At 40.4% G+C, this 26,811-nt stretch overlaps 1 protein-coding gene across 5 annotated transcripts in view; it reads left to right on the top strand.

Annotated features, from left to right (window-relative positions):
- Positions 1-26,811, top strand: part of LOC139749868 (phosphatidylinositol-3,5-bisphosphate 3-phosphatase MTMR3) — a 357,317-nt gene that overhangs the window by 230,717 nt on the left and 99,789 nt on the right. For all 5 annotated transcript variants that reach the window (XM_071664222.1, XM_071664224.1, XM_071664220.1 and 2 more), the window contains exons 12-13: positions 16,815-16,945; positions 17,589-18,566. In XM_071664222.1, the coding sequence (XP_071520323.1) occupies positions 16,815-16,945; positions 17,589-18,566 (1,109 nt within the window). The remainder of the gene's footprint in view (positions 1-16,814; positions 16,946-17,588; positions 18,567-26,811) is intronic.

Here is a 26,811-nt window from a genome sequence, read left to right as displayed (position 1 = left end):
TCCATCCTTTTTTGACACATCCTCTTTTTTTAACCTATCCTCACTCATTCTCTCCACGTGTCAAAACATTTCAGTACACACTCTTCAGCTCTCAACTGCACTTTTTATTGCCACACCTCTCTCTTACCCTTTTATTTCTTAATTTAAGCACCCCACATCACATTTTGTTCTCAAACATTTCATTTTCAACTCTCTCACCTTTGTCAGCACATCCTCATCTATAGACCATGCCTTGCATCATTATAACATTGTTGGGACTAATGGTCCTTCAGACATACCCAATAGTGCCTTCCCTCAAAAGACCCCTTTTCACACATTCTTTAGTGCTTCCAGAACGTGTGCCCCCTTGCCCACCATATGACTCGCTTCCTCATTTCTGCTTCCATGAATATATATGCTATGCCAGGTCCACTCTCAGGTATCTAGAATACTTAACTACCTCCAATTTTTCTCTATTCAAACTCACACCCCAACTAACCTGTCCCTCAAACCTGGTAAACCTAATATCCTTGCTTTTATTCTTATTTACTCTCGACTTCCTCCTCTCAAACACTTTTCCAAACTCATTCACCATTTTCTGCAGTTTATCATTCAAATTTGCCACCATTACTGTATCATCTGCAAACAACTGACTCACTTCCCTAGCCTCTTCATCCCCTTCAGACTCCATACTCACTGCTTTCTTCTTGAAGCCACATTGACCTCCCTCATCACTCCATCCATAAACAAATTAAACAGCCATGGAGACATGACACACCCTTGCCGTGTACCAACCATCAGTTAGTGCTACTCTCTTACACATGCTTTACACTTTATATAAGATCTTTTCACTGTTTCTTAAGGCTTTCCTCCCACACTATATATTCTTAAGACCTTCAACAATTCATCTCTATGAGCTCTTATCATATGCTTCCTCCGGTTCCATAAATGCCACATTACAAATGCTTTTGTTTCACTAAGCATTTCTCACACATTCTTGAAAGCATACACCTGATGCACACATCCTCCTTCCCTTCTGAAACCACACTGTTCCTCCCTAATCTGTTACTCTGTACTTGCCTTCACCTTCTCAAGCACTACTCACTTACAACTTGCCAAGTACATTCTACTGGCTTATGTCACTGTAGTTTGAACACTCACCCTTATCCTCCTTGTCTTTATTCACTGGCACTGTACATGCATTTCACCAATCCTCAGGCAACTCGCCATGATCCATACTTAGATTGAAAATCCTAAGTAACCAGTTAACAACATAGTCACCTCCATTCTTTTGAAATTTATCTGCTGTACCATCTACTCCAGCTGCCTTGCCACATTTCATCTTATGTTAGGCTTCACCACCTCACCTCTCTTCACCAAACCACACTCCATGACAGTCTCATGTCATATACCACCCTCACCCTTACCCAGACACCCTATCATCAAACACATTCACCAGTCCTTCAAAATACTTATCCATTTCCTCCTTGCTTCAACAGTACCTGTTAAACCCCCCCCCCCCCATATTTCTCTCTCTCTCTCTCTCTCTCTTAAGTTAAACTTTTTTTTTTTTACCAGACAAACCAGTTGCGGGCCAATCAGCCCCCCTCCCCCACAATCTCTCTCTCTCTCTCTCTCTCTCTCTCTCTCTCTCTCTCTCTCTCTCTCTCTCTCTCTCTCTCTCTCTCTCTCAAAATGTGATTTCTGCTGCCAAGTGGCATATTTAAAGGTTGATAGTAGGAATACATAGTGTTAATACAAAATCCTCTAAATGGAATAGCATTGCCCTATGTGATATAATGATCAAACGCTTAATCTTTATTAATGTATGCATGGCAACTAACGAATTGGGATGCCATGTAGGGGTTTCTGACATTGTGAGATGCGAGGACATAAACCCACTTCATTACAGTGTGCAGATGATGGAAAGTATGTAAACATTCAGTAATATACAACCACATGCACAAAGAACATGAATATTTGTGATTCATAATAGTGATATAACATTAGGCGAAGCAGGGAATGAGTTGAAGCTAGGTATGATATTTATTTAGTATGCCAAACATAAGATTAGTAGGTTGACGAGGGTGTGATTGATAGTGAAATTCATGCAAGACAAACAATGTTTATGTTAGCGTAGACTTTACCACAAGGGGGTTCGTTCTCTGAATACATTGTATCTATATGATGGAAATGGTACTGGTTCAACCTACATCGAGCTAAGCTCTGGCATGAATGATAAGAATCATAATGTTCATTTCGGATCATATCTATGTTAGATGAGATACAATACACTAAAAACTCAATTAAAAAGTTATTTGCCACTCTTATGATACACGAATATTTTTTTTTGTGCATGTGGTCTTATATTACTGGACATTTATTTTTTTACCATACTTTGTCGCTGTCTCCTACGTTAGTCAGGTAGCGCAAGGAAACAGACGAAAGAATGGTCCAACCCACCCACATACACATGTATATATATATACACATCCACACACACACACACACATATACATATCTCTCTCTCTCTCAAAATGTGATTTCTGCTGCCAAGTGGCGTATTTAAAGGTTGATAGCAGGAATACATAGTGTTAATACAAAATCCTCTAAATGGAATAGCATTGCCCTATGTGATATAATGATCAAACGCTTAATCTTTATTAATGTATGCATGGCAACTAAGGAATTGGGATGCCATGTAGGGGTTTCTGACATTGTGAGATGCAAGGACATAAACCCACTTCATTACAGTGTGCAGATGATGGAAAGTATGTAAACATTCAGTAATATACAACCACATGCACAAAGAACATGAATATTTGTGATTCATAATAGTGATATAACATTAGGCGAAGCAGGGAATGAGTTGAAGCTAGGTATGATATTTATTTAGTATGCCAAACATAAGATTAGTAGGTTGACGAGGGTGTGATTGATAGTGAAATTCATGCAAGACAAACAATGTTAATGTTAGCATAGACTTTACCACAAGGGGGTTCGTTCTCTGAATACATTGTATCTATATGATGGAAATGGTACTGGTTCAACCTACATCGAGCTAAGCTCTGGCGTGAATGATAAGAATCATAATGTTCATTTCGGATCATATCTATGTTAGATGAGATACAATACACTAAAAACTCAATTAAAAAGTTATTTGCCACTCTTATGATACACGAATATTTTTTTTTGTGCATGTGGTCTTATATTACTGGACATTTATTTTTTTATCATACTTTGTCGCTGTCTCCTACGTTAGTCAGGTAGCGCAAGGAAACAGACGAAAGAATGGTCCAACCCACCCACATACACATGTATATATATACACATCCACACACACACACACATATACATACCTATATATCTCAACATATACATATATATACACACACAGGCATATACATATATACACATGTACATAATTCATACTGTCTGCCCTTTATTCATTCCTGTCGCCAGCCCGCCACACATGAAATGACAACCCCAGCATGTGCACGAGGTAGCACTAGGAAAAGACAACAAATGCCACATTCGTTCACACTCAGTCTCTAGCTGTCATGTATAATGCACCAAAACCACAACTCCCTTTCCACATCCAGGCCCCACAAAACTTTCCATGGTTTACCCCAAATGCTTCACATGCCCTGGTTCATTCCATTGACAGCACGTCAACCCCAGTATACCACATTGTTCCAATTCAGTCTATTCCTTGCATGCCTTTCACCTTCTTGTATGTTTAGGCCCTGATCACTCAGAATCCTTTTCACTCCATATTTCCACCTCCAATTTGGTCTCCCACTTCTCCTCGTTCCATACACCTCTGACACATATGTCATCTTTTTCAATCTTTCCTCACTCATTCTCTTCATGTGACCAGACCATTTCAAAACACCCTCTTCTGTTCTCTCAACTACACTCTTTTTATTACCACACATCTGTCTTACCCTTTCATTACTTACTCGGTCAAACCACCTCACACCACATATTGTCCTCAAACATCTCATTTCCAGCACATCCACCATCCTCCGCACAACTCTATCTATAGCCCACGCCTTGCAACCATATAACATTGTGGGAACCACTATTCCTTCAAACATACCCATTTTTGCTCTCCAAGATAACGTTCTCGACTTCGACACATTTTTCAATGCTCCCAGAACTTTCGCCCCCTCCCCCACCCTATGATTTACTTCCGCTTCCATAGTTCCATCCTCTGCCAAATCCACTCCCAGATATCTAAAACACTTCACTTCTTCCAGTTTTTCTTCATTCAAACTTACCTCCCAATTGACTTGTCCCTCAACCCTACTGTACCTAATAACCTTGCTCTTATTCACATTTACTCTCAGTTTTCTTCTTTCACACACTTTACTAAACTCAGTCACCAGCTTCTGCAGTTTCTCACCCAAATCAGCCACCAGCTCTGTATCATCAGCGAACAACAACTGACTCACTTCCCAAGCTCTCTCATCAACAACAGACTGCATACTTGCCCCACTTTCCAAAACTCTTGCATTCACCTCCCTAACAACTCCATCCATAAACAAATTAAACAACCATGGAGACATCATGCACCCCTGCTGCAAACCAACATTCACTGAGAACCAATCGCTTTTCTCTCTTCCTACCCTTACACATGCCTTACATCCTCGATAAAAACTTTTCACTGCTTCTAACAACTTGCCTCCCACACCATATATTCTTAATACCTTCCACTGGACATTTATGGCTATATATATGTGATGTGGTTTATGTCATTGCATCTCATGATGTAAGAAACCCTTCAATGGCATCCCAATTCGTTAGTTGCCACAGAGGGTGATGCTATGCCATTTAGAGGATTTTGTACTAACACGCTATGTATTCCAGTTTATTAATCATTTGATATGATACATTGCTGCAGAAAACATCATATTACTCTCACGCACAATTACAGCAAGAGACGGGTACCAACTACACCAGTGATTATTTTTTGGGGGGGGGGGGGGTATCAGAGGCAGGGGTGCTGAACTATTTTTTATAGGTGGTATACATAAGAGTAAATGTGAATAAGAGCAAGGTTATTAGGTACAGTAGGGTTGAGGATCAAGTCAATTGGGAGGTAAGTTTGAATGGAGAAAAACTGGAGGAAGTAAAGTGTTTTAGATATCTGGGAGTGGATCTGGCAGCGGATGGAACCATGGAAGCGGAAGTGGATCATAGGGTGGGGGAGGGGGCGAAAATCCTGGGAGCCTTGAAGAATGTGTGGAAGTCGAGAACATTATCTCGGAAAGCAAAAATGGGTATGTTTGAAGGAATAGTGGTTCCAACAATGTTGTATGGCTGCGAGGCATGGGCTATGGATAGAGTTGTGCGCAGGAGGATGGATGTGCTGGAAATGAGATGTTTGAGGACAATATGTGGTGTGAGGTGGTTTGATTGAGTAAGTAACGTAAGGGTAAGAGAGATGTGTGGAAATAAAAAGAGCGTGGTTGAGAGAGCAGAAGAGGGTGTTTTGAAATGGTTTGGGCACATGGAGAGAATGAGTGAGGAAAGATTGACCAAGAGGATATATGTGTCGGAGATGGAGGGAACGAGGAGAAGTGGGAGACCAAATTGGAGGTGGAAAGATGGAGTGAAAAAGATTTTGTGTGATCGGGGCCTGAACATGCAGGAGGGTGAAAGGAGGGCAAGGAATAGAGTGAATTGGATCGATGTGGTATACCGGGGTTGACGTGCTGTCATTGCATTGAATCGGCATGTGAAGCGTCTGGGGTAAACCATGGAAAGCTGTGTAGGTATGTATATTTGCGTGTGTGGACGTATGTATATACATGTGTATGGGGGTGGGTTAGGCCATTTCTTTCGTCTGTTTCCTTGCGCTACCTCGCAAACGCGGGGGGGAAAAAAAAAACAAAAAAAAACCATAATGTTCATACCCCACATTACAGAAATATCTAGGTATACCATTATGTGACATCCATTTTTTTTCATTTCATTTCAAGCTAGAAGTTTCAGTTTTCTAAATTGTTTCTTACATTTTTCATATGTATATATATGTATGTGTGTGTGTGTGTATATGTGCGTGTGTGTGTGTGTGTGTGTATATATATATATATATATATAGTATCCCTGGGGATAGGGGTGAAAGAATACTTCCCACGCATTCCTCGCGTGTCGTAGAAAGCGACTAGAGGGGACGGGAGTGGGGGGCCAGAAATCCTCCCCTCCTTGTACTTTTTTAACTTTCTAAAATGGGAAACAGAAGAAGGAGTCACGCGGGGAGTGCTCATCCTCCTCGAAGGCGCAGATTGGGGTGCCTAAATGTGTGTGGATGTAACCAAGATGTGAAAAAAGGAGAGATAGGTAGTATGTTTGAGGAAAGGAACCTGGATGTTTTGGCTCTGAGTGAAACGAAGCTCAAGGGTAAAGGGGAAGAGTGGTTTGGGAATGTCTTGGGAGTAAAGTCAGGGGTTAGGGAGAAGACAAGAGCAAGGGAAGGAGTAGCAATACTCCTGAATCAGGAGTTGTGGAAGTATGTGATAGAATGTAAGAAAGTAAATTCTCGATTAATATGGGTAAAACTGAAAGTTGATGGAGAGAGATGGGTGATTATTGGTGCATATGCACCTGGGCATGAGACGAAAGATCATGAGAGGCAAGTGTTTTGGGAGCAGCTGAATGAGTGTGTTAGTGGTTTTGATGCACGAGACCGGGTTATAGTGATGGGTGCTTTGAATGCAAAGGTGAGTAATGTGGCAGTTGAGGGAATAATTGGTATACATGGGGTGTTCAGTGTTGTAAATGGAAATGGTGAAGAGCTTGTAGATTTATGTGCTGAAAAAGGACTGATGATTGGGAATACCTGGTTTAAAAAGCGAGATATACATAAGTATACCTATGTAAGTAGGAGAGATGGCCAGAGAGCGTTATTGGATTACGTGTTAATTGACAGGCGCGCGAAAGAGAGACTTTTGGATGTTAATGTGCTGAGAGGTGCAACTGGAGGGATGTCTGATCATTATCTTGTGGAGGCTAAGGTGAAGATTTGTATGGGTTTTCAGAAAAGAAGAGTGAATGTTGGGGTGAAGAGGGTGGTGAGAGTAAGTGAGCTTGGGAAGGAGACTTGTGTGAGGAAGTACCAGGAGAGACTGAGTACAGAATGGAAAAAGGTGAGAACAATGGAAGTAAGGGGAGTGGGGGAGGAATGGGATGTATTTAGGGAATCAGTGATGGATTGCGCAAAAGATGCTTGTGGCATGAGAAGAGTGGGAGGTCGGTTGATTAGAAAGGGTAGTGAGTGGTGGGATGAAGAAGTGAGAGTATTAGTGAAAGAGAAGAGAGAGGCATTTGGACGATTTTTGCAGGGAAAAAATGAAATTGAGTGGGAGATGTATAAAAGAAAGAGACAGGAGGTCAAGAGAAAGGTGCAAGAGGTGAAAAAAAGGGCAAATGAGAGTTGGGGTGAGAGAGTATCATTAAATTTTAGGGAGAATAAAAAGATGTTCTGGAAGGAGGTAAATAAAGTGTGTAAGACAAGGGAGCAAATGGGAACTTCAGTGAAGGGCGCAAATGGGGAGGTGATAACAAGTAGTGGTGATGTGAGAAGGAGATGGAGTGAGTATTTTGAAGGTTTGTTGAATGTGTTTGATGATAGAGTGGCAGATATAGGGTGTTTTGGTCGAGGTGGTGTGCAAAGTGAGAGGGTTAGGGAAGATGATTTGGTAAACAGAGAAGAGGTAGTAAAAGCTTTGCGGAAGATGAAAGCCGGCAAGGCAGCAGGTTTGGATGGTATTGCAGTGGAATTTATTTAAAAAGGGGGTGACTGTATTGTTGACTGGTTGGTAAGGTTATTTAATGTATGTATGACTCATGGTGAGGTGCCTGAGGATTGGCGGAATGCGTGCATAGTGCCATTGTACAAAGGCAAAGGGGATAAGAGTGAGTGCTCAAATTACAGAGGTATAAGTTTGTTGAGTATTCCTGGTAAATTATATGGGAGGATATTGATTGAGAGGGTGAAGGCATGTACAGAGCATCAGATTGGGGAAGAGCAGTGTGGTTTCAGAAGTGGTAGAGGATGTGTGGATCAGGTGTTTGCTTTGAAGAATGTATGTGAGAAATACTTAGAAAAGCCAATGGATTTGTATGTAGCATTTATGGATCTGGAGAAGGCATATGATAGAGTTGATAGAGATGCTCTGTGGAAGGTATTAAGAATATATGGTGTGGGAGGCAAGTTGTTAGAAGCAGTGAAAAGTTTTTATCGAGGATGTAAGGCATGTGTACGTGTAGGAAGAGAGGAAAGTGATTGGTTCTCAGTGAATGTAGGTTTGCGGCAGGGGTGTGTGATGTCTCCATGGTTGTTTAATTTGTTTATGGATGGGGTTGTTAGGGAGGTGAATGCAAGAGTTTTGGAAAGAGGGGCAAGTATGAAGTCTGTTGGGGATGAGAGAGCTTGGGAAGTGAGTCAGTTGTTGTTCGCTGATGATACAGCGCTGGTGGCTGATTCATGTGAGAAACTGCAGAAGCTGGTGACTGAGTTTGGTAAAGTGTGTGAAAGAAGAAAGTTAAGAGTAAATGTGAATAAGAGCAAGGTTATTAGGTACAGTAGGGTTGAGGGTCAAGTCAATTGGGAGGTGAGTTTGAATGGAGAAAAACTGGAGGAAGTGAAGTGTTTTAGATATCTGGGAGTGGATCTGGTAGTGGATGGAACCATGGAAGCGGAAGTGGATCATAGGGTGGGGGAGGGGGCGAAAATTCTGGGAGCCTTGAAGAATGTGTGGAAGTCGAGAACATTATCTCGGAAAGCAAAAATGGGTATGTTTGAAGGAATAGTGGTTCCAACAATGTTGTATCGTTGTGAGACGTGGGCTATGGATAGAGTTGTGTGCAGGAGGATGGATGTGCTGGAAATGAGATGTTTGAGGACAATATGTGGTGTGAGGTGGTTTGATCGAGTAAGTAACGTAAGGGTAAGAGAGATGTGTGGAAATAAAAAGAGCGTGGTTGAGAGAGCAGAAGAGGGTGTTTTGAAATGGTTCGGGCACATGGAGAGAATGAGTGAGGAAAGATTGACCAAGAGAATATATGTGTCGGAGGTGGAGGGAACGAGGAGAAGAGGGAGACCAAATTGGAAGTGGAAAGATGGAGTGAAAAAGATTTTGTGTGATCGGGGCCTGAACATGCAGGAGGGTGAAAGGAGGGCAAGGAATAGAGTGAATTGGAGCGATGTGGTATACCGGGGTTGACGTGCTGTCAGTGGATTGAATCAAGGCATGTGAAGCGTCTGGGGTAAACCATGGAAAGCTGTGTAGGTATGTATATTTGCGTGTGTGGACGTATGTATATACATGTGTATGGGGGTGGGTTGGGCCATTTCTTTCGTCTGTTTCCTTGCGCTACCTCGCAAACGCGGGAGACAGCGAAAAAAAAAAAAAGAAACTAGGGAGTTCCGATTGATGTCAAATATTTTTCTTCCTAATAGTTGTTCCATTTGTGAAAAGGATTTATCCAACCTTTTTTTTAGTAATGTTTTCATTTCATGCGTGGTTGTAGCTTTGAGTCATAAGTTGTCCAACTTAAACTTTCCCAGCTAACTTCAATACTTGATTTATTTGCCTTATGCTGCAAGGTTGGTTCACTTTCCCTCATTTATAGGTATTACTTTGGTTTTAGCTCCTGGGAGCTGGAGTTTTGTGTGCTTCACCCCTAGCAAGACCATACATTACTCGGCAAGTTGCTGTGTGACATGATTATGGAATAGCTGTTGATATTTCAAGGGTGAACCGTTTTGATGCATGTTTCTTTTCCTACTCCTCTTATGTCATTTCCAATAACTGGCACATTTTCAAAGACAGGTTTTTCGCTTTCTCCAAAATTCGTAAATACTTTCTCTTGTCTTCATTTTCATTAATCTCTTAATATTTCAATGAAGGCCCTGCCTTGATGTGGACTTCAGTACATGACTGGAGCCTCTAGTGGTAGACAGACAGAAAATAAATGTAATTACAACACTTACGTCTACTGCTGTTCCGAAATTACCTGCTGGTGCTGTTGGAGGGAAAGGAGGTGAATGGGGGAGTTTTTAGGAAAGGGGATCATCTGTGTCAGATGACATGGTTTTGGAAGGTGGTGGTCATGGTCAAGCGAGTTTAGCTATCATGTCAATAAATGATGGTTGGTCCTACTTACAGTTACCCTTTTTCATCAAAAAGAAATGTAATGTCTGTTAATTTTCATTTTTTTCATGGTGGATTTCTTCATGAACTCTTTTCGGTTTTTGTTTGGGTCATCTTTGTCAGATATAACAAGCAAGCTCTTACTGGTGAAATGCTTCAGCTAACCCCTTACTAGTAAGAGAGTGTGTTGCTTGACCTCCCCTTCTTCTGCTTTCACCTCCTCTTGGTACTCCTTCTCCAACTGAAGATCTTCATTTGAGAGCTTTTCCTTATGTGGTTCTAGCAACGCCATTATATCATCATCCTCATCAGAGCTCACTTTTTTGCCTTTTCCAGAATGTGTTCCCAGAGGGCAAAGCTTCCAACACACTGTCTTACTTTAATGGGTGTTCTAGTTGGGTAGTTGGAGTGGTATAACTGACAGATTGGCACAGAAGCATATTGAACAGTAACGTGTTATTGATTAAGGCAAAAAAGTGAAATAGCTCAGGGCCAATTGGCTCCTGGAGGTGTAGGATTATAGTGGGAAAGGAAAGATCACTTGTGGCAGGTGAGAAGTAAGAGGGTCGTGGCACTGGAATCTTGATGCTGGTGATGGTAGGCTTCAGAAATGAGGTACCACAATGAACTTGGAAGGAAGATAAGTGTGAGGAGTCACGTTGGGACTAATATTGATGTTGGAGGTGCCCAAAGGGCAGCTTGAGTCTGTTGTCACATCGCCAAGACTTCAGGCATTGGAGTGATACACTTGTTGTCTAGAGTAAGTCAACTTCCTGACTGCCATACTGTGATGATGGTTGGGTACAAAAGAAGCAGGAAGGTCAGATCATTGAAGTTGAATGTTGCAGGCTGTGACCTCTCTCTCCTTGCTGTTGGACTTAGAGCGGCTCTTGTAGAAAGGGTCAGGTCATTTCTTGTAGTGGCATATTTTGACGTGCCAGTGCCAAACATTGATTATGAATGTCATGGGGTAATATCACAGGTGCCCTTGTAGTTTGGACTGCTGAACTCATTCCTCTTTGGATTATTAGGTCACATAAGGTCACCCACTTCGACACTTTTAAGTTAAGGCTTTCTCAGTAAGTTAACAATGGAGTGACAGTGGGTCACTGCATTAATCCCCTTCTTCCTCATTTTTCCTAGGTTAAGGCTTGAATGTTGACGAGACAGATGGTATAGTCAGCTGGTCATTCAGTGTTAGCAGGGAGTGGAGAGGTGACGCAATGATCCAGAGGCACAATGCTGGCCAACAATGGTAAACCAGCTCAGAATCCTGCCACTGGGCAACTGCAATCACAGTGTAGTCAGTAGAGCTGGATGGCACAATTGCATTGATAGAGGATTGTGAGAAGGCGTTGGCTTCTGGTTTGTTTGTACCCTTCACATGATGGATGTCTATGGTGAACTGAGATATGTAACTCAGAACATGGAACTCCTATTCTTTCAGTAAATGCCAGAAGTGCCTAGAGGCACTGTAGATCACCACCAGTTTTCTGTTGAAGGTCCTGTACTATTTTGCTGAAGTAAGTTTCCTAGAAAGGAAGGTGATAGGTAGCTAATCTTCATTGACACGCTGTTAGAGGATGGCCCCTATGGCAGAGGAGGAGGCATCCAAGGAGAGGCTTGTGGGTCTGCCTGGTGCAGGATTTATGAGATGGCTGTGTTTAGAGATCTCATCCACGATTAAGGTGAAGGCGTTATCTGCTTATGGGTTCCACTTGAGGGTGACACAAGATTTCTTGGTACCTTTGAGGAGGTTATGGAGGGATTTCAAGATGATAGTACAGTGTTGGATGAAATTGGTAAAAATTTACGATTCCCAATTATTCATGTAATTTTCTATGGGAGCTAGGCAAGGCAAATGCTTTGTCTTCCAGGGGGCAGGTGTCCTCTGCAGACACCTGATGACCAAGAATGGTTAGTCGATGCCAAACGCACTCTTGTTTGGGTTGATCTAGACTCCATAATCCCGTATTCATATAGATAGCTGACGTATATGTTGCAAGTGTTGCTTCTTGTTGCCACTGGCCACTAGAATATTTTCTAGGTTTGCATAACAGCTGGGACAATAATGTAGTACCTGGTCTGTAATACTTGAAATGTTTGGGCAGCATTCTATAACCCAAAAGGCATATGGACAAATTCAAATAGGCTGAATGGAGTCATCACAGCTGTTTTAGGGTTGTCTGTGGGTTTCCCTGGAATATGATGGAAAGCATGAAGTCCTTGAGCATTAGTCCTTGAGCAAACCTTCAAACAATGGATGTCAAGAGACAAGTCCTGCTGTTGAGGAATGGGGTAGTGGTCAGGGTTTGTCAAGTTATTTAAGGTTCAGTAGTCACCACAAGGACACCTCTCACTTGGGGGAAGACTTTGGTACCATGTTCAGGGTAGATGCCTAACAGCTGTCCGAGGGAGTGATCCCCATCTCTAGCATTGTGTCGAACTCCTTCTTGGTGATCGTCAGACGTTCAGGAGGAATACCACTAAAATGTCGTTGAATGTCGTAAATGAATGTGGAGCAGTGAGAGCAACATGGTGAGATTTGGGTGCCAGAGAGGTGTTTGTGGTGGAGAGCTGCAGCTTGTTGTTCCTTGAGTCCACTAGGAGGTTATGATGCGTCAGGAAATCATAACCTGCCATTGGTTGTTAGACTTTACCTATGAAGAAAATCCACTGGCACATTTGCTGGAAGCCTAGATCTAGCATGAGAGGCATCTGACTGAATGTGGGGATGGAAGTACTGTTGATGGCAAGAATGTCAGGATGAGGACGACAGCAAAGCTTGGCTTCTAGTGTTGGTGGAATAACACTGATGGCTACTTCAGCTTCAATGAGGAAAGGGTGGGCAGAGAGATAGTCAGGTACAAATAGCATTGGGGAATTCAGGTGAGTCTGAGGAATGACCATCAACAGTTCCTGCAGCTGGCATGGCCTGCTGCAGGGAGCCTCCCACTTGTATATCCACGCTCTGAGTTTGTAGTGATTGGAACAGTGGCGTGGCAGATGGGCAGGCGTTGTGTGTGGATGAATAGAGTTTCGTGTTGAAGGGCTGCTGTAATGGTGTTTTAAGTAAGTGTTAAGCCTTCCAAGAAGGTAAGAATAGTGGTAGGCATAGCAAGTATGGATGCTTTGGACTTTCATCAGCTTTCTTCAACTAATTCCAATAATTCTGATAAGATCAATGAGGTTTAGATGTTCAGTAAAGCAGATTTCTTATATACACGATGTCCATTGTAGCAAGACTTTCCTGAGAATTTTATTCTAAACATGGTCATATTAGTTATACCCAACTGTGTAAGTGCAAACCCAAGCATGATAAAAGTGAATTTTTTGGCTGTAAAAGGTAAAACATAATTGCAAATTCAGTGCCTGTGAAGTTGGTGAAATGGAGGGAGACCAGCACTGAAATGCTGTGGAAACACTTAAAAACTCAGTCTGGGTGATAGTAGGGGAATGGTGGAATTATAATGTTTGCATTCCATTAACAGACAGACAAACAAACCAGCATGTCCATTACATTTGTACATTACCAGGAATGTAAAGCATACTTAAACAACCACAAAACAAAGAATAAGTATAATCATCTCACTTTTGGGATAGTCCTGTTGGCTGAAGGAAGAGAGTAACTAGGAAGGACAAGTTACTTTATTGTCCTTAACAAGGGTGTCTATTTTAGTGATCTGAGAATAGTGTTAGCAAAGCAGAAAGTGCCTCTCCTTATGGCTCAGTTGCCAGCAGGAAGAAGAAGAGAAAAGAAAACCATGCCCTATTGGTAAAACATTGAAATTTTATACAAAATTATGTATAAGAAGTTCCTTCTAGTTTAAGATCAGCTCCGTGGCTGGATTCTGGAAAAGAAAAATTCATTAGTGATAAACTGAATTAGTTATTGAGAACAGATAATGATGAAATAATTATCTAGTCCTGTTTTGAAAGAATTTGCAGTCTTTTTTTCCTTATGCCACATTGGGAGGTAATTTATTCCAGTGCTGAACCGCTCTACAAATGAAAATACTTTTTCCTAACATTTCTGTCTTGCATACCTTTTATCTTAGTCCTGTTTTTTCTGGTCATTGAATATCTATCTAAAGTGAAGAAAATTTTGTATGTTGATGTTATTTAGTATTTTGAAGACTTGTGTCAGATCTTTAGTCTTCTCTTTTGCAGAGGTTAATTGTAGGTCTTTGAGTCTGAGTGAAAGGATAAATTTGGTTGCTTTTCTTTGAATTCACTTTAGTTTCTCCTTGGCTTTGATCAGGGTTTGTGACCAGATTTAAACAGCATACTCCAAATAAGGTGTAATTGTAACATTGTATATAAAGGCATGAGTATCATATCCAGTTTTGTAGTTTATATTTATAGCTCTGAATTCTAACATCCTGTTGGCTTCCTTGTATCCATTTTGGTAATGTTATTGGCTTTCTGCTCATTACTGGTAATAATTTCAAAATCTTTTTCTTCCGTAATCATTCCAAGGTCCTTTCTTCTTTAAGTGGTTTACCAAGCATTCTGTATTCATGGTTTGTATTTTTTGGCTCAAAAGTGCCTTACTTTGCATCCACTGATAGCCCTCTGCCATGTCTCTGTCCACTCTAGTGGTTTGTTTTAATCCTCTGAATTTAAATGCAGTGATCCTTTATGTTGATTATGTTTCGTAAGTTTAATGGCAAATATGAGGATGCTACTTGTGGGTTCTGTCTCTTGTTCATTGATGTGGATGATGAAAAGTTCAGGTCTTAAGACTAAGCCTTGTGGAACTCCACACAACACATGAAGTTCGTTGGATCTTCCCCATTTAAAATCACTTTTTTTTTTTTTTTGCAACCCCTTTGAGAGCCAGTCTGCATCATATGTAGATTCAATCTCCAATGCAGTGAACTTTTATTTTATGTAGTAATGTTTTATGTGGTATGTTACCAAAGGCTTTTAAAAAGTACAAGTACAGTATATGACATCAAAGGGTATTTTGGAGTCCCAGTTTTCCTATACATGACTAAAGAGTTTACTGAGATTTGTTAAACATGATCATTTGCTCTGGAAACCATATTGATGGTTTGTTAGGAATCTGTTGTCTTCTAGAAATATAAAAATTTGTCTATTTATTGTTCTCAACAATTAACTAAAACAAAAATCAGGCTAATGGAAGGATAGTTTGAAGCACTTTTTCTATATCGTTTTGAAAATTGGTGTTATAGTGGATAGGTTGCAGTTATTAGGCACCCTGCCTTCTTGCAATGATTTCTTAATTACTTTGATAATTGAAAAGTTATTTGCCAGTTAGTTTCCCTTTAGTACTTTGAGGAGATATTATCTGGACCAGCAGATTTGTTCTGATTAATTTTTTTTAGACATCCAAGCACATTGTGCCATTTATTATTTATGTCTTTTTTTTCATGCCAAGAAATAAGTTTTGTGACCAAGATATATTAAAGGAATTTTTAAGTTGAAATCCTTATTAAAAGGAAAGCCATTTGATTTTTGGTGCTTGTTCATGTGCCATTATAATTTGATGATGGGTTAGTAGTATCTTTGACCTTTTTGTTGCTTTGAATGTATGATGAAAATTTTTAGGAGGTGGAAGGATTCTTTTATGTAGTAAATTTTGACATCTCATGAACTGCTTCTTGGCCACTGTCTCTGATTCATGCTCCTGGTAAGTTGATGTTATTCTTCCCAACAATATATATGATCTGTCGATCTGCCACACCTCTGATAAATTTTTACTTTATGAGCTGTAAATAGATCATTAAACTGATTTATAAAGCTTGAGATGTAGTCATTGTAGCTAGCAAACTAAGACTGAGGTTGTTTTCTCTTATGTATGTTAATGTATAATGGTTATTGGTAATTTATTATTACTATAGCATCCCCATTGGCAAACTCTTGAAAGCACCAACTTTAAAACTACAAAAGCTGTATCCTGCACAGAATGGGTTAAGGGATTTTTGTTCATATTAGTACTTATGGTCCTATAATGTCGTGGCTGTGCTAACTTGCAATTTTGATGTATTTTCTCTCAGTAACTTTGAAGTGAATTGCATTGCATAAATCTTTTGATCTGTGAAAAGTAAAATATTTGTAGACTACAGGAAAACATTTTCAGCAGTGATTATGACCAAGACTAAAGTAAGAATATGAATCTAAGTGAACTAATGATATAGGATTACAGTTACATAATGACTTAATTTTTGTAGGTAAGAAGAATTCTTGAGTCAGAAGGTTAAAGGCTGCCACTTTAAAAGGCTCATGTTTGTCTTTAAACTGGTTTAAGATCCAAATCATGGCTCTTAGAATGTTTTACAGATTTTACTGAAATTCGCTGGTGAAATTTTGTCACCCCACCCTGAATGAGGGTCAACCTCCAGGAATAAGCAGACAAGTTTGGGAGTGTGTGTGTGAAGGTATGAGGTAACCGAATTGAAACATTAGGAAGAAATTCTTCATGGGCTCAAGCTGAACAAGTGTTAGAAAATCAAGAAAAGGATGTTCATAGGGCTGAATCTGCACAAGGTGTTAGAAAATCAAGAAAAGGATGATCTTAGGAGTTAAGTGTAGTAGGGTGAAGGGGTTGGTGGATATAGATTATTACTGAAATAGTAGTGCTTTATGTGTAGAAAAATCACATGTTCTACCCTGTAAATTATATAGAAAATAATGCTTTGTCAACAGGAGGAAGAGGAGGAGCCTGCTGCTGGAGGAGAACTTGTGAAAACTAAGTCATGTGATGATCTTCTGGCAGGCACATCACCACCACCTCATCACCCCTTGCGACGATCATCTGATCCAAACATTAGGGACAGGTTTGTGTCTCATCTGATTTGTGTGATATTTAGGTTCTTCTTTCCAAGTACAAAATATTAGTTTTCAGACCCATTTTACATATTAACTGTTCAGGTTATTTAGTGTACCTGTGCAAATACATATCTTCATGATATCTGGATGAAATGTAATATGTACCATGCAGTATAAACCTAAAACATTTTTAGATTTAGGTCTATGATTGGTCAAAAAAGGTGCTTTATATTTAAAACATCTTTTTATTTACTAGCCCACTTTTTCCATGCAAGTATAACTTTATGCAAAAATCTGTATGATGAGCATTTCAGTATTTTTTATGTATGCACCTCTTCATATTTTCTTAATGATATTCATTTCATTGTAAGATACACTTAGAAATACAATTTATGCTCTTGTCAAAGTAACCTGAATGAGTCAAATTGGGTTCTCCCTTTATTTGTTTCAAAACTGTATTGTCTTAATAACAAATGTTATGTATTAGGTTTGTTCCATAGGAATTTTGTTGGAATTCCTTTTTATTGGAATTTTATTTGAAATTGTTTCATTATTTCAAAAATATAACTATGTAAAGACTATTTCTGTAACATGCAACATAGTGTGATTTTGTATGAAACATTTTTGTGATAATATAACTTCTCTTAACAGCTGCCCTAACATGGCCATGCTCAACTCAGCACTTGGTGCTGAACTGGCTAATGAAGATGCTGTTCTTGAAAATGTGAATGATGAAGAGTCACATACTGAAGATTTTGATGCATACGAAGATTCTACCAGTGAGCCTAATGGAGAAAGACTAAATGATGAATCAGAGTCATTGACTTTGTGTGAACCGTCAGTTTCAGAATCTGAAATACATGAATGTGTGAATGTGGTGCAAAGTGAATTTTGTGAAAATAGTATAGAAAATGGAGAAGAAGCAAGTGAATTGCTAGGGCAAGAGTGTATAGAGGTGAATAAGGAAGAGAAAGGCGTGGAAAAGATTATTAAAAGAGAGCAAGATGAAGAAATTGGTCAAAATAAGCACACTCTCAACAGTGGTCACCGGTTCAGGGGTCTGGCTGAGCAGAGTATAGAAGGATCCACAGACACTTTAGTGGCCGAGGTAGGAATTATAGCTAGTGAAGAAAAAGTTCCTCAGGAGAAAAACAGTGAATTTATACCTGTAGTGAATGGAGAGTCAGGACAGGAGAGTCCCAAGTCATTATTGAATGGTAAATGTTGCCCATTCATGAATGGGACATCAGGGGAAGAGAGTGAAGTTTGCACTGCAACCAGCAACAGTCGCAAATTCCAGAAGAAAGGTCCTGCATCATCCATGCCAGAGAATGGCCAAGAAGAACGACTTGAAAAGCGAATTGTTAATGGTGTATCAAACATGAGTGCTGTCATGAACAGTGTCACATCATCAGGCTGTAGCATCTGTATTCAGAGTAAGAAACTGTTGGATGAAACAAGTAATGGCGACTCATGGCGAAGTGCAGGATTAATGCACGAAACTCCAGTAATTGGAGGTTCTGTACGAGGTGTTACCACAGGACCAGGAAGCAGAGTTTCCTTGTATTCCACTCCAATGCACTCCCGAACACCTTCTTCTTGTATTCCTTCAACACCATGTGAGGATAGGTGAGTCTCCCTTCATATTCTCATTGTCCCTGTGCTGAAATAGTTCCAGTATTACTTTTACCTTCACAGAAAGTTTTGTTGCTCATACTAGATTGAAGAAATATAAAGCTAATAGGTCTTATAAGGTGCAAGGATTAAAAATTGAGGCCAAATGAGAGTTGGGGTGAGAGAGTATCATTTGACTTTAGGAAGAGAAAAAAAGATTTGGAAGGAGGTAAATAACTTGCATAAGATAGTAGAACAAATGGGAACATTGGTGAAGGGGGCAAGGGGGAAGTGATAACAAGTGGTGATGAAGTAAGTAGGAGATAGAGTGAGTATTTTGAAGGTTTGTTGAATGTGTTTGATGATAGAATGGCAGATGTAGGGTGCTTTGGTCAGGGTGGTTTGCAAAGTGAGAGAGTCAGGGAGAGAGGTTTAGTGGAGAGAGAAGTGGTGAAAGCCTTGTGGAAGATGAAATCTGGCAAGATGGCTGGTTTGGATGGTATTGCAGATGAATTTATTAAGAAAGGGGGTGACTGTTCTTGATTAGTTGGTAAGGATATTCACTGTATATACTGATCATTCCACGAGTCTCACCCTCCTATATGTTAAGGCATCGATTGCTCAAAATCTTTTTCACTCCATCCTTCTACCTCCAATTTGATCTCCCACTTCTTGTTCCCTCCACATCTGACACATATATCCTCTTTGTCAATCTTTCCTCACTCATTCTCTTTATGTGACCAAATCATTTCAATACACCCTCTTCTGCTTTCTCAACCATGCTCTTTATTACCACTTATCCCTTTTACCCTTTCATTACTTACTTGATCAAACCTCCTCACACCACATATTGTCCTCAAACATCTCATTTCCAACACATATTTAATGTACTTAACTGCTGTCTCCTGCATTAGCAGGGTAGCGCAAGTAAACAGACGAGCATTGGCCCAAACCACCGACATAAACAAGTATATACTTAAACACCCACACATACACATATACGCACATATACGTATCAATGCATACATACATATACATAGACATATACATACATACACTTACATATCCATACTTCCTGCCTTCATCCATTTCCATTGCCACCCTGCCACACACAAAATAGCATCCTCCCTAGCAAGGCAGCACTAGGAACAGACAAAAAAGGCCACATTCATTCACACTCAGTCTCTATCTGTCATGCGTAATGCACTGAAACCATAGCTCCCTTTCCACATCCAGGCCCCATGGACCTTTCCATGGTTTACCTCATAATAATATTATCCCTGGGATGGGAAGAAAAAGTACTCCCTGTATTCCCCGTGTGTTGTTGAAGGCGACTAAAGGGGGCGGGAGTGGAGGGCTGGAACACACACACACACACACACACACACACACACACACACACACACACACACACACACACACACCCTCCTTGTATGTAAATTTTCAAAGGGGAAACAAGAAGGAATCATGCGGGGAGTGCTCATCCTCCTCGAAAGCTCACACTGGGATGTCGGAATGTGTGTGGATGTAATCAAGATGAGAAGAAGGGAGAGATAGGTAGTATGTTTGAGGAAAGGAACTGGATGTTTTGGCTCTGAGTGAAACAAAGCTCAAGGGTAAAGGGAAAGAGTGGTTTGGGAATGTCTTGAGAGTAAAGTCAGGGGTTGGTGAGAGGACAAGAGTACAGGAAGGAGTAGCACTACTCCTGAAGCAGGAGTTGTGGGAGTATGTGATAGAGTGTAAGAAAGTAAATTCTAGATTGATATAGGTAAAAACTGAAGTTAGATGGAGAGAAATGGGTTATCATTGGTGCCTATGCATCTGGTCATTAGAGGCAAGTGTTTAGGGAGCAGCAGAGTGTGTGTGTTAGCAACTTTGACGCACGAGACCGGGTTATAGTAATGGATGATTTAAATGCAAAGGTGAGTAATGTGGCAATTAAGGGTATAATTGGTGTACACGGGGTGTTGTGAATGGAAATGGTGAAGAGCTTGTAGATTTGTGTGCTGAAAAAGGACTGGTGATTGGGAATACCTGGTTTAAAAAGAGAGATATACATAAGTATATGTGTGTAATTAGGAGAGATGGCCAGAGAGCATCATTGGATTATGTGTTAATTGATAGGCGTGTGAAAGAGAGACTTTTGGATGTTAACGTGCTGAGAGGGGGGAGGGATGTCTGATCATTATCTTGTGAAGGCAAAAGTGAAGATTTGTAGAGGTGTTCAGAAAAGAAGAGAGAATGTTGGGTTGAAGAGAGTGGTGAGAGTAAGTGAGCTTGGAAAGGAGACTTGTGTGAGGAAGTACCAGGAGAGATTGAGTGCAGAATGGCAAAAGGTGAGAGCAAATGATGTAAGGGGAGTGGGGGAGGAATGGGATGTATTTAGGGAATCAGTAATGAGAAAGGTGGGAGGTGGACAGAGTAGAAAGGGTAGTGAGTGGTGGGATAAAAAGTAAGATTGTAAGTGAGAGAGAAGAGAGGCAATTGGATGATTTTTGCAGGGAAGTAGTGCAAAGGACTGGGATATTTATAAAAGAAAGTGGCAGGAGGTGAAGAGAAAGGTGCAAGAGGTGAAGAGAAAGGTGCAAGAGGTGAAAAAGAGGGCAGATGAGAGTTGGGATGAGAGAATATCATTAAATTTTAGTGAGTAATAAAAAGATGTGTTGGAAGGAGGTAAATAACATTCATAAGATAAGAGAACAAATGGGAATATTGGTGAAGGGGGCTACTGAGGAGGTAATAACAAGTATTTGTGAAGTGAGAAGGAGATGGAGTGAGTATTTAGAAAGTTTGTTGAATGTGTTTGATGATAAAGTGGCAAATATAGGGTGTTTTGGTTTAGGTGGTGTGCGAAGTGAGAGGGTCAGAGAGGTTGGTTTCGGAAACAGAGAAGAGGTAGTGAAAGCTTTGCGGAAGATGAAAGCCAGCAAGGCAGCAGGTTTGGATGGTTTTGCAGTGGAATTTTTAGAATAAGGGGCTGACTATGTTGTTGATTGTTTGGTATGGATATTCAGTTTATGTATGGTTCATGGTGAAGTGCGTGAGGATTGGCAGAAAGCATGCATAGTGCCATTGTACAAAGGCAAAGGTGATAAAGTTGAATGTTCAAATTACAGAGGTATAAGTTTGTTGAGTATTCCTGGGAAATTGATTGAGAGGGTAAAGGTATGTACAGAGCATCAGATTGGGGAAGAGCAGTGTGGTTTCAGAAGTGGTAGAGGATGTGGATCAGGTGTTTGCTTTGAAGAATATATGCGAGAAATACTTAGAAAAACAGATAGATTTGTATGTAGCATTTATGGATCTGGAGAAGGCATATGTTAGAGTTGATAGAGATGCTTTGTGGAACGTATTAAGAGTATATGGTGTTGGATGTAAGTTGCTAGAAGCAGTTAAAACTTTTTACCAAGGATGTAAGGCATGTGTACGAGTAGGAAGAGAGGAAAGTGATTGGTTCCCAGTGAATGTTGGATTGCGGCAGGGGTGCATGATGTCTCCATGGTTGTTTAATTTGTTCATGGATGGGTTTGTTAGGGAGGTGAATGCAAAAGTTTTGGAGAGAGGGACAAATATGCAGCCTGTTGTGGATGAGAGTTCTTTGGAAGTGAGTCAGTTGTTGTTCGCTGATGATAAAGCACTGGTGGCTGATTTGGGTGAGAAACTGCAGAAGTTGGTGACTGAGTTTGGTAAAGTGTGTGAAAGAAGAAAGCTGAGAGTAAATGTGAATAAGAGCAAGATTATTAAGTTCAGTAGGGTTGAGGGACAAGCTAATTGGGAGGTAAGTTTGAATGGAGAAAAACTGAAGGAAGTGAAGTGTTTTAGATATCTGGGAGTGGAGTTAGCAGCGGATGGAACCATGGATTCAGAAGTGAGTCACAGGGTGGGGAGGGGGCAAAGGTTCTGGAAGTGTTGAAGAATGTGTGGAAGGCAAGAATGTTGTTTCAGAAAGCAAAATTGGGTATGTTTGAAGGAATAGTGGTTCCAACAGAGTTATATGGTTGTAGGCATGGGCTATAGATAGGGTTGTGCAGAGGAGGGTGGATGTGTTGGAAATGAAATGTTTGAGGACCATTTGTGGTGTGAGGTAGTTTGATCAAGTAAGTAATGAAAGGGTAAGAGAGATGTGTGATAACAAAAAGAGTGTGGTTGAGAGAGCTGAGGAGGGTGTGTTGAAATGGTTTGGTCACATGGAGAGAATGAGTGAGGAAAGAGTGGCAAAGAGGATATATGTGTCAGAGGTGGAGGGAACGATGAGTAGCATAAGACCAAGTTGGCGGTGGAGGGATGGAATGAAAAATATTTTGAGCAATCGAGGCCTGATCATAGAGGAATGTGAAAGGTGTGTAAGGAATAGAGTAAATTGGAACAATGTGGTATGCTGGAGTCAACATGCTGTCAGTGGATTGAACCAGGGCATGTGAAGTGTCTAGGGTAACCCATGGAAAGTTTTGTTGGGCCTGGATGTGGAAAGGGAGCTGTGGTTTGGGTGCAGTGCACATGACAACTGGCCTGGATGTGGAAAGGGAGCTGTGGTTTGGGTGCAGTGCACATGACAACTATTTCATGTGTGGCAGAGTGGCAATGGGGATGAATATGTACATGTGCAAACTAAAGTATATGTTTGTATGTATGTGCATGTATTTGTTGAAAAGTAAAAATTTTGTATATTGTGTGTGTGGGCGGTTTTATATATCCCTTTTATGTTGGGGGGGTTGGGCCCCTTCTTTTTCTGTTTTTCCTTTCCTACCTCGTAACGTTGGGATGGGGAAAAGTTAAAGATAAAAAAAAATTTTAAATTTTAATGATTTTTGTAAAGAAAGTTCTCAGAATCATACCACTCATCACTTTACTTTCTGATATCTAGTTTTTCATTTTTGATGACACCCAATCTTTTATATTTGGCTCACTTTCTATCAATTTCCCTGTCACGCCTTTCATTGCACTAATGAATCTTTTCCTAGATTATTTGCTCAGTTCATCTTTATTAGGCTCATAGATGCCTGTTTGTAAATTGTGTCCAGCCTTTTCTTGTCCCCCCATCTGAATCATTTTCTGATCCAATCATTTGGCTTATTCTAGTGTCATCAGCAAAGCTGCTTACTTTGCTGTCCCTTTCTTCACTGTTGATGCTTTGCATCATTACTTGTTATCCTTTACTTCTCTGTTGATGCCTCACATCAATACTGCAGAGAATATTGAAGTAACACCAATTCCCTGTCATACCTCAGGTAGAACATTTTCCTCTTCAGACATGGTTCCATTTGCTACCAATTTTTTTCTCTCAGTTATAAACTCGGTTATCCATCCTTCTATCTTACCCTAATGGTTGGTTTGGCTTCTTGCTGTAGTAATTTCTTTTGGTTTACTTTGTTAAACATTTTTGCAGTGTCAAGAAACAGTATTCATTTTTTTTCTTGCATTAACTTCCATATATTAACTGTAACGAGTTGATAAATGGTTTTGGATACTTTTTCTTGTCACGTCGTGGTCGGCATTCATTTATGTAACTCCTGTTGATTATTTCATTTACTAACTATATGTCCTTTTATCGTCTTTTAAAAACTTTTATTACGTGAAATCAAGCCAGTTGGTCTGTTTTTATTTAAGTATTAGCATAAATCCTATTTTGTGTGTCCAGTGTTACATATAACAATTTGTGAATGTCCTGCAGTTTTGCTCATCCAGGCTTTGCCTCAATGAAACATTGTTGGTTTTGCAATTGCTGTTTTTGTCTTTTTAAGGAATAGAAGCTAAGGCACCATATGCTCTTGGAGTTGAATTTTCTTTGCGTTGATCAATCACTTTAATTTTTCAGTATTTCAGTATGCTTGCATTTTCATCATATTGCTTAAAGCAGTTCATCTTCAAATTTGTTTCTCACATTTTTTCAAAGCAAACACCTGATCCACACATCCTCTACCACTTCTGAAACCACACTGCTCTTCCCCAATCTGAAGCTCTGTACACACCTTCAACCCTCTCAATCAATACCCTCCCATATAATTTACCGGAATATCAACCAAACTTATACCTCTGTAATTTGAGCACTCACCTTTATCCCCTTTGCCTTTGTACAGTGGCACTATGCAAGCATTCTGCCAATCCTCAGGCACCTCATCATGAGTCATACATAAATTGAATAACGTTACCAACCAGTCAACAATACAGTCACCCCCTTTTTTAATAATTTCCACTGCATTACCATCCAAACCCACTGCCTTGCTGGCTTTCATCTTCCGCAAAGCTTTTACTACCTCTTCTCTATTTACCAAATCATTTTCCCTAACCCTCTCACTTTGCACACTAATTCGACCAAAAGACCCTTTATCTGCCACTCTATCGTCAAACACATTCAACAAACCTTCAAAATACTCACTCCATCTCCTTCTCACATCACCACATCTTGTTATCACCTCCCCATTAGCCCCCTTCACTGATGTTCCCATTTGTTCCCTTGTCTTACGTACTTTATTTACCTCCTTCCAAAACATCTTTTTATTCTCCCTGAAATTTAATGATACTCTCTCACCCCAACTCTCATTTGCTCTATTTTTCACCTCTTGCATGTTCAGGCCCCGATCACTCAAAATCTTTTTCACTCCATCTTTCCACCTCCAATTTGGTCTCCCACTTCTCATTCTTTCCACCTCTGACACATATATCCTCTTTGTCAATCTTTCCTCACTCATTCTCTCCATGTGACCAAACCATTTCAAAACACCCTCTTCTGCTCTCTCAACCAAAACTTTTTTTTTTCCCACACTCTCTTTTCCCCTTTTCATTACTTACTCAAAACCAAAAATAGTCCTCAAACATCCATTTCCAGCACATCCACCCTACTGCGCACAACTCTATCCATAGCCCACGCCTCGCAACCATACAACATTGTTGGAACCGCTATTCCTTCAAACATACCCATTTTTGCTTTCCGAGATAATGTTCTCGACTTCCAAACATTCTTCAAGGCTCCCAGAATTTTCGCCCCCTCCCCCACCCTATGATTCACTTCCGCTTCCATGGTTCCATCCGCTGCCAGATCCACTCCCAGATATCTAAAACACTTTACTTCCTCCAGTTTTTCTCCATTCAAACTTACCTCCCAATTGACTTGACCCTCAACCCTACTGTACCTAATAACCTTGCTCTTATTCACATTTACTCTTAACTTTCTTCTTTCACACACTTTACCATACTCAGTCACCAGCTTCTGCAGTTTCTTACATGAATCGGCCACCAGCGCTGTATCATCAGCGAACAACAGCTGACTCACTTCCCAAGCTCTCTCATCCACAACAGACTGCATATTGCCCCTCTTTCCAAAACTCTTGCATTCACCTCCCTAGCAACCCCATCCATAAATAGATTAAACAACCATGGAGACATCACACACCCCTGCCGCAAACCTACATTCACTGAGAACCAATCACTTTCCTCTCTTCCTACACGTACTCATGCCTTACATCCTCGATAAAAACTTTTCACTGCTTCTAACAACTTGCCTCCCACACCATATATTTTTAAAACCTTCCACAGAGCGTCTCTATGAACTCTATCATATGCCTTCTCCAGATCCATAAATGCTACATACAAATCCATTTGTTTTTCTAAGTATTTCTCACATACATTCTTCAAAGCAAACACCTGATCCACACATCCTCTACCACTTCTGAAACCACACTGCTCTTCCCCAATCTGAAGCTCTGTACACACCTTCACCCTCTCAATCAATACCCTCCCATATAATTTACCGGGAATACTCAACAAACTTATACCTCTGTAATTTGAGCACTCACTCTTATCCCCTTTGCCTTTGTACACTGGCACTATGCAAGCATTCTGCCAATCCTCAGGCACCTCACCATGAATCATACATACATTAAATAACCTTGCAAACCAGTCAACAATACAGTCACCCCCTGTTTTAATAAATTCCACTGCAATACCATCCAAACCTGCTGCTTTGCCGGCTTTCATCTTCCGTAAAGCTTTTACTACCTCTTCTCTATTTACCAAATCATTTTCCCTAACCCTCTCACTTTGCACACCACCTCGACCAAAACACCCTATATCTGCCACTCTATCATCAAACACATTCAGCAAACCTTCAAAATACTCACTCCATCTCCTTCTCACATCACCACTACTTGTTATCACCTCCCCATTAGCCCCCTTCACTGAGGTTCCCATTTGCTCCCTTGTTCTTACGCACTTTATTTACCTCCTTCCAAAACATCTTTTTATTCTCCCTGAAATTTAATGA

The sequence above is a fragment of the Panulirus ornatus genome, chromosome 8 (assembly GCF_036320965.1).
Source record: "Panulirus ornatus isolate Po-2019 chromosome 8, ASM3632096v1, whole genome shotgun sequence".
NCBI classification, from domain to species: domain Eukaryota; kingdom Metazoa; phylum Arthropoda; class Malacostraca; order Decapoda; family Palinuridae; genus Panulirus; species Panulirus ornatus.
Note: the sequence above shows the minus strand (reverse complement) of the source record. Positions and strands in the feature narration are given on the sequence as shown.